The 9,533-nt window shown below is 36.2% G+C and overlaps 1 protein-coding gene across 1 annotated transcript in view; it reads right to left on the reverse strand.

The window, feature by feature from the left end:
- ATP2B1 (ATPase plasma membrane Ca2+ transporting 1) overlaps nt 1-9,533 on the reverse strand; it is a 70,012-nt gene that overhangs the window by 6,986 nt on the left and 53,493 nt on the right. Inside the window, 4 exon segments of the mRNA XM_017868367.1 lie at nt 351-457; nt 838-925; nt 1,610-1,789; nt 7,182-7,419. Of these exon segments, the coding sequence (XP_017723856.1) occupies nt 351-457; nt 838-925; nt 1,610-1,789; nt 7,182-7,419 (613 nt within the window).

The raw sequence follows: 9,533 nt of genomic DNA on the forward strand, positions 1-9,533 counted from the left end.
AATGGAAAAGTCTCAATTATATTTTTAATTTAAATACAACTGTTCTAAGCCTGTGTCCTGCGTAAAAGGGTTGTTAAAGGTTCAGGTAAGATGACAGACATTAAAAAACAGAATACAAAGTCAACATATAATATTATTAAATTGTTCAAAAGAAACAATCTAGTCAGATTTCATGACATCAAATAAAGCTAATGCATAAACTAATTAGACTTATAAACCAATTTATGTTTATTAATTATCCCTCAAACTAATCTTGAGGGACAGTGTTTAAAATCCATAGTAATTCAGTCAACAAACAAACAAACCAGTCCATAAATTATGTTTGGATATTTGAATGAGTTAATTCTTACCATTGCAAATCCAACATCTGCTTTCTTTAGTGCTGGGCCATCATTTGTACCATCACCAGTTACGGCTACAACCTGGCGTTGGTCTGAGACAGTGCTGTCAATTATACCTTAAATACAAGTAAATATTTGTGTTATAAAAACATTACTCTTTAATAAGATGATTCTGAAGAACATCCTGACTATTCGTTTTTATAGACTCAAGGTTAAAATAAATAATTAAACAAACATAGAAATGGAAATTGCTTAGATGTTGGGTGAGAACCTACTTCAGAAACTAAGGGCATATTCAGAGCAATATCCTGTCTTAAACACTTCAGATAATCACTTAGGAACACAATTTACCTAAGATATCAAAGGAAATGTATTTAGATTTTATTAAAACATGATATCCATTACTCAATCTAATATTCAGTACCTATTACTATTTTAGGAAGCAGAACACATTTCTGTATTAAGAAATTGTGAAATAACTGAAAAATCGACTTACCTTTAACCAGTGTATGCTTATCAGTAGGAGATGATCTTGCAAGTACTCGAAGCTTTGGCCAAATCTTGTCTATCCTCTCTTGCTCAATCTATAAATGTTTAATCAAAGTTAAAATACGCCCAAACATAGTTTCTTAAATCCTAATGAGCTATCTGGCATATTTATCAGTAGCTCTCAAAGTGTGGTCCACAGAGCAACACCATCAGAAACTCCTGGGAACTTATTAGAAACATGAATTCTTGGGCATGGACCCAGATCTACCTTAGCAAATACTGTGGGGCAGGTCCAGCAATCTGTGTTTTAATAATCTTGCTAGGTGACTCTGATGCATACTCAAGTCTAAAAGCCAGTTTTTTATTTATAAGACCAAATTTAAAAAATCCCCCTACTGCCTATGAAAATAGAACTTCCTTAATTGAGCATAAGAAGTTCAGAGAGTTTGGGGTCCCCTGAAATATGCTCCATATCAGCCTTTCCAACCCATCTCCCATTACTCCCTTATACATATTGTACTTCTGAAATTGGCCTAGATTCATCGCCACTACTTTCATATAGCATTCATAGCAAGAAATGTTTACTTCCTTTAGGACCAATTTATTACTTCTCTCTTTTATCCCTTAGAACACTAGTATTTTGCTTCCTAAGGTATAGACTGCATTTATTTCATGCGTGGTGCCTAACATAGTGCATATTCAGTATGTGTTTGTTGAATTAAATTCCTAATATATTAAACATCTGTCAACCAAAAATAAATAAATAAATAAATCTTTACCTCTCCTTTTTCATTTCGTATTCTTCTGTTAAAATCTTTACCTTCTAGGCACAGAAAATCTTCCCCAGGATGTAAAATACCACATTTGGTAGCAATGGCCCGAGCAGTATTAATATTATCACCAGTGACCATCCGCACAGTAATTCCAGCCCTCTGACACTTTTTAATTGCATCTGGCACCTGGTTTACATTAAAAAAAATTACAAAGTTAAATTGGTATTTTAGAGGGAAAATATTTCACTGCACACAACTGCATTACTTTATAGTCCCCCAAATGATGACAATGATACAATGACTTCATGACTGATTTCATTTCCAATACTCAATATTTCTTTTCTTGCACTATTTTCAATAATCTCTTTCCAATTCCACTGCCAGACTTAGCTCAGGCTTCGTTTCCAGTTGTCATCTACTAATTTGTTTGCAGGATTTATTTACAGAAGGCTTTTTAAAGCACGCTTCCCCCCTGGCAACCATTAGGCAATTCTTTTCTGATTGGTTTTCTACCTTTCTGGTTTTACTACCCAGATTACACCAGAGTAAAATGTTGGTATCCTTTGTTTAGGGCTAAGGATGGCTCACAATCCATATCTTTTAAGCGTTACCTTACCTACTCCCATACCTTCAATTCCATCGTATTCTAATGACTTTAGAATCCACATCCTGCCCCTACCTTACTGTAAAAGGATTCATAGTTCCACCTGAAAAGTGGGTATCGATTCAGGTGTCTAAAAGCAAAACCATGTTTCCCTTACCTATCTAGCAGAAACCTAAGAGTCACCTGTACCTCTTCTTTCAGTTCTCTTACCCTACATCCTTAGAAGCCAGTAAGTCCCGTGGATTCTACCTCAAATTTGCCCTGCATCATGTCTCTGCTGCTTGCTGTCCAATCTACTTCAATGGCTTTTTAATTGGTACCCTGCCAATTAAAGTTTGTTCCCCCTTTAAAACATATGATATACTTGATGGTAGAGTTTATTTTTTAAAACAGAAATACACTTTCTTAAAATATACGATGATTCCTCAGCTGTTATGACAAACCACAAAGTTCTCCGTGTAACAGAATCACTGTGCCTGTACTACTACAGTTCCTTTCACCTAGAAAATCCACACAGATCCTACTGGAGCAGGGGTTGCAAATTAAAATGCCTACAGGATCATGGAGGTAATATATATGAAGAAAATATGCTGAAAATGATAAACCCCCAAGACAAATGCCTAATGAAAGAGCTATTTAGCTCCAGCCTATTTCTGCCATGATGAAATGAGAGCCCAATGTTAACAGAACCTGTTATTGCAAAAGCAAGAAACACAGATTTGTGCGTAATCTCTTCATACTTAATGTTTCTAACCCCGCCTCCCCCAACAAAGATAACCTGACTGAAGGCTAACTTTGGACTGTAGTCTACCTGTTTGTGAAGTCTATCCTAAATCCAGTGTAAATCTAACTTATCTGGAGCTTTCTTGGTCTACTTAGACAAAACTGCACCTTCATCTTATACATACCTCTATTACAGGTCATCAAGTCATACTATAGTTATTGTTTACCTGAATCTTCAATGAGCTTCTTGAAGGCAGGACCTTTACCTTACCTTTGCATCATCAATACCTAGTATGCCTTTTGTTCATTTAACAAATAAGCACCAGGCATGTGACTGGAGCTTAGTATTTACTGAACTGCTGAATTAAGTATCTTTGGGATAAATAATAGCAAGGGGACATTTTCTAAGGGGTGCACATTCCAGACAAGGTACTTTTTTTTTTCCCCCAAGATGGGTCTCACTCCCTCACCCAGGATAAAGTGCAGTGGTACAATGCTGATTCACTGCAACCTCTGCCTCCCAGGCTCAAGTGATCCTCCCACCTCAGCCTCCTGAGTAGCTGGGACCACAGGTGCATGCCACCATGCACGGCTAATTTTTTGTATTTTTGGTAGAGACGGGGTTTCACCATGTTGCCCAGGCTGGTCTTGAAATCCTGAGCTCAGGCGATCTGTCTGCCTCAGTCTCCGAAAGTAATGGGATTATAGGTGTGAGCCACCATGCCTGGCCCAGGGTACCATGTTTTAAAACATGTATGCGATGTAATTAATTGCAATTTAAATACATATTTATCTATAAGTTTTAAGATTTACATCAGAAAAGTTATTTTCTTCTACCCAGTCAACTCTTAGTGATTCAAATCATTGGAGGGCGACATCACATGCATTTACTCAAACTAATATTTACTGAATGCCAGGCACTGTGCTTAGGTCCTAGTGCCAGAGTGATGAGCAAAAGGACAGGGCCTGCTGAAATTATTTTTTCAAAAAAAAAATATATATATATATTTGACACTAAAAACACTTGTCTGTTTTATACAGGTATGTATCTCCTGTTATCTCATTTGAGATAAAATCTATTTTAAATTTTTATATCTAAGCAGTCCTTGATTAGGTAGTATCCCAGGATCATCTGAACAGGGAAACAATGAGTAAAAGGGAGAAACTGGTCTCAGGTTAAAACTATGTGGCAAATAATACATAAGAAAGGCACACTAACATTTATTAACTGCCTACTAATCATCAGATGCTTCCAGCTTAAAACTCACAAACTATCTCTACTTTTACATTTAAGAAACTAAAGCAAGGCCAAGTACTTATACATATGCAATAAAAACTGGATTTGTTCTAGACATCTAATTATTCAAGAATCCCTCCACCAGAACTGCACTGTACAAAATAGAGAAACTCAGAGAAAGCTGTTTCATATGACATCGTCTCAATTTAGTATATAAATACCCATCTCATTTTGTGATACTGAGAAACAAGTGCCATTTACATGCTTTAAAAAGATAAAACTCTCCATCAACTGCAATGCCAAGAGCATGATAATAGACTGATTTGTCTTCCAAAGAATGAAAGTTGCAGACATCCTGATTTAATGTTAAAGTTTAAACCATAAGTCAGTGTATAGAACTTTGAAAAGCCAGGCACAGTGGTGCATGCCTGTAATTACAGCTATTCAGGAGGCTGAGGTGGGAGGCTGCTTGAGGCCAGGAGTTTGAGACTGCAGTGCACCATGATCTCCTGCCTGTGAAAAGCCACTGTACTACAGTCTGGGCAACATAGGAAGACCTCTACCTTAAAAAAAACAAAAACAAGACAAAACAAAAAAAAAAACCTCTGAATGATTCTCCTGTGACCAAATGGCAAATATTACCCACCTGGCTATTTTATAAGCATTTGAAATTACAAAACCCCAAACCAAATTTATCTTGATCTCTCAACAGGCTGCTGTTTCTGATTATCTTATTACACTGGTAACCCTCTATCAGCCACCACCAAGTTATACAAGTTAGAGACTGGTTCCATCTCCTTTATAAGACTTCTAACTGTGGCAACCTCTTAGTCGTAAAAGCCTTCTTCCCTAGCTGCACACTTTCTCTAAAAGATCTTTAGTTTCATCAGTGATTTCTTCAGACTAGCCCACTTTCAGACTCTGAGGTCCAAATGCTTGACATACATTTGGATGTCTCAGACACCTCAACAATGTCAAAAATGGAATATCCAAACTCAATATATTACTTCCTATTGGTTCTATCTCCGCTCACTTTGAAATCATTCCTTTCTTTCCATCTCCTATGCCACAACTGTAGGCCAAGCCATGATCATCCCTTGCCTGGAATCACTGCAATACTCATTAACTTCCCTGCTTCTATTCTTCTTCATCTCTAATCCCTGTCTTACACAGTAATCAAAATAGTATTTTAACAACATAAATCATATCACCTCCCAGCCTGAATTTCAGAAAATTCAGAGCCCTCACAGCCCACTAAGGCCAGAGATCATCTCGTCTCCCCTTTCTTCTTTACACTTACAGCCACACTGGCCTTCTTTCCACCTTTAAAATAGCTAAATACTTTTCTCACTTTCACTTGCATTTCTCATTTTGCTTGGAATGCTCTTCTTGCAGCTATTTACATGGCAGACCCACTGTGAACCATCAGATTGCATCTTAAATGCCACATCCTCAGAAATTCCTAATGCAGTCTCCCTCCATTACTTTATTTCATTATACTGTGCATATCTTATATATACAGCCCTTTTGCACTAGTAATTGTCTTATTTAATATCATCCCCCCGAAATGCCATCCTGCCACCCAGAATATAAGGCCTATGAGAACAGGCACCAAGTCTTATTCCTCTCAGAATTCATTTTCACTTGACACGGTATCCATGTATCTATCATTCTACCTACTTAGCTGTCTTCTTCCTCTAGAATATAAATCTCAAGACTATTCTGGTCACTGCAGTATTTCCAGTTCCTAGAAGAGTGCTACATATTAGGTTTTGAATCAATTAGCTGATAAAGTCACTGAACAACAGTGGTTTTCTACCAGTGCTGTTATTTATGTTGCTTCTTTGCTCAAGATATACTTAACTGCTCACTCTCTTTCTTGGTTTAGATAATGCTTCCTCCTTAAGAATCAGATCAGGTAATTAACCTCTAGGAAGTCTTACCTGACCCCTCCAGTGGTTAATACAACACAGTAGTCTTTTAAGCACATGTGTTTTAGACAAAGCTGGTATTTTAACACACTAGGTGTACGGTCTAACATTCTATACATTCTCGATTTTTAAAAATCTGCCAAATAAGAGTAATAGTATGCATACCTCACAAAGTTAGACATTTAAAAAAATTACATGTAAAGCATGTGGCTTAAGTATATGGCACACAGTGAGAACTCAATAAAAAGATGCTATTAGGGTAAGTTGGGAACTCGTGTTCCCTGCTCATATAACATGCTCTGTATATACCCAGCAAGGTACTAATATACTGGGTTGCAATAATCATGTGTTTGGTTCGTTCCACATAAGACAGTAACTTCTTTGAGGCCAGGGATCAGATCTCAAAACTCTTAAGTCTCGAGAACCTTAGGATAGTGCCTGGCACACAGTAGTTGTTCAACAAACTTAAAAAACATAAAAAACCAAACAGCAAAAAAAAAAATTTAAAGAGCAAAATCAGTCTAGAGCTGCACGCCATCCTATATGACACCTACTAGCAAGATATTTTAATTTGAATTAAATAAAATTTAAAAATCCTGTCTTTCAGTTGCACTACCCACTGAAAACTACATGTCAGTAGTCACACATGGCGAGTGGCTACTATATTGAACAATATACAGAACATTTCTATTATCACAGAAAGCTCTACTAGACAATGCTAGTCTACAGACTGAAAACAAATAACTGAATGGCACCTATTATTTAAGATAAATAATAACTGAAAATTCTACCCACTTTAAGGCACTGTGCTAGGTTATGGTGCTATGAACACATAGGATCCCAAAGAGAGGCTGTCTTTAAAAACCACAAAAGCTAGCATATGGCACCGTAGGTACTATTATTTCACTTAAAAAGCTAGCATATGGCACCGTAGGTACTATTATTTCACTTATCTTGGGTTCACACAGGAAAAAAAAAAATCACAAACACCAAGAATTTTACTAGAAAACTGGTTACAATTAAGGCCTAGGTCCTCTATAGTTACGAGATTCTGCACATGCAGAACACAGAATGTTTCACCACCTCAGGTCTCACAGGATCTTCAATCCCCACAACAGCAATGCATGTAAGGCCGGTGACAATATCATTTTCATTATCCCACTCTGGTTCTGGTTCTCCTGCTGGAAAATCTCTGAATGCAAGACATATGGTTCTCAAGCCTTCTGATGCCATCGGTTCAATCACAGTTTTTACAATATCATCACGGTCCCTTGGTCTGAACACTTTTGCCTCACCATTAGCACTCAAGATTTTGAAACACCTAAAAGGAAATGTTGAATCCAAACATCAATAATTTAAAAAAAATAATGGTTAATGCCATTTAAGTGAACTGGCAGGCCTAGAAATCATGGGATCTGATATCTGGAATTTAGAGAATTACATATAATTCATTTTTATAGACTTAAATTCACTTTTCACCCTCCCCTTTACAAAACAGAACTAATATGTATGGTTCTCATTTGATAGTTCTCCATTTAGCAGTTACTCTAGAACTTCTCTAAACCTTCTCTTTTGGAAATGCAGTGCTTTCAAAGAATCCCTGGGTGGCAAAGGAGAATAAACTATATATACTTCACCATTTTGGTACAGAATCAGACATTAGTTTTAAATAACACCAAAATCACAAATGTGTTCTTCTTTTAAGGTAAAAAGCCAAGTGTAGTCAACCCCTTACCTGAGATGTTGTTTCATCACCTATATTGTTTTAACCATGAAAGAAAAAAAATAACTTATTGTTAAAATAAGCATTCTATCAGAATGAGAGTTAATGCTAAAATCATTATTATTTTCAGTGACACTACTACCTTTTCTTTCATTATATAATGAATAAAAATCACACTATATACCTATTTAAAGTCTGTTTTTCATAACGCCTCTCTATACTCCTCTCCCTTGATGATGCCATCTCCTCCTGCTTCTAGGGAGGTTAATTCTCAAATCCGCATCTTCCATTTTGTTTTTCAAAGCTTTCCATCACTGCTGAAAAATTCTACCCAAATGTTTTATCAGTACTAAACCTTAATGGATGAAAGCCTGGAAGCCGCCTCTTCACTGCCCATGTAATGTGCATCAACATTACCCTAATCATTTTGATGTAAGTCTAAAATTTCACTTTAATACTTATTTTTCCTGATCATCTCTCTACTATTAGCTCCGAAGTCCTATACATTTCCCTTCTGAACAGCCTCCTCAATGTGTCCACTCCTTTTTATTTCTCCTGCTACTACTTCCTTCTGGTTCTTACTTCAAGCTACAAAGCTACAGCTACTGTGATAGCAGTAGACTTTTAACTGATACCTGTCTGTAGCTGATTTTTTTTTTCATCTAACCCACCTTGTTCCCTAATGCAAGAATTATCTTTAATCACAGCTTTGATGATTCTACTACTTGAAGAAAAAAATACTTCATTTGTATTATCTGGCTTATTTAATTTTAATTGTTCAGCCCAACATTTAAAAAGTCTCCACATCACAATGCAAATATTACTGTGGGAACACTTGCTGTATGTTTACTGTCCATCAGGCTTAATGCTAGATAGCTGGTATGCATTATTTCGTTTAAGTGCCACAGAGTTGGTGGTCATCACCCCCTCTCTCAGACGAGGAAAACGGAAGTAAGGGAAGAATCTGCTCCATATCCCAAAGCTAGTTAGTTGCAGAGGAAGAGTCAATGCATGATCAGTTTTGATTAAAAAAAAAATTCTCTTCTAAACCATTTATCTACTACCCACAAGCCAGAGATGAAACAAATTTCTAACCTTTTACAATGAAATCAGGTAACTGAGTGTACTGTGGCAAGAAGAAAGCTCTATATGGCCTGTGTGCCACAAAAGCCCATCACTATTCAGCTGAACTATACAACCAGATATTCCCCTCCCAAATATGACCTGCTGTGGTTTCTCTAACCTCAAAGTTCTCATTTCATACCAAAACCTATCTTAAATGCCCCATCCCTACAGTGTAATCTCTCACCCAAAAGCTTTGTACCAATTTATTACATGCTGCCTTCAGTTATTTATTTATATATTTGTCTCTTAAACTAATTGTAAAGTATTCATTAATACTGGCTTATAATCCACATGTAACCAAATTAAAAGTATATTTTAAATATTTACTTTAATATTTTAAATATTATAATTTCAAATGAGTTCCAATTTTCCCAAATTGCTCTACACCAGTATTTTTTTTAAAACCAGTTCTCTACTTCTTTAATGGAATTAAAGAAACCAAAATAATTTTACCACCTTTAATATCAAATAAACATCAGGAGAATTATATGTGAACATGTTACAGCAAAATTAAAGCTACTGGTCTGTAAAAGGACAGCAAGAAAGAAAAATTAGTATTCAAAATGACAGGAGTATTTAAATATGAC

This window comes from Rhinopithecus bieti, unplaced genomic scaffold (assembly GCF_001698545.2).
Source record: "Rhinopithecus bieti isolate Rb0 unplaced genomic scaffold, ASM169854v2 scaffold_2453, whole genome shotgun sequence".
Taxonomy (NCBI): domain Eukaryota; kingdom Metazoa; phylum Chordata; class Mammalia; order Primates; family Cercopithecidae; genus Rhinopithecus; species Rhinopithecus bieti.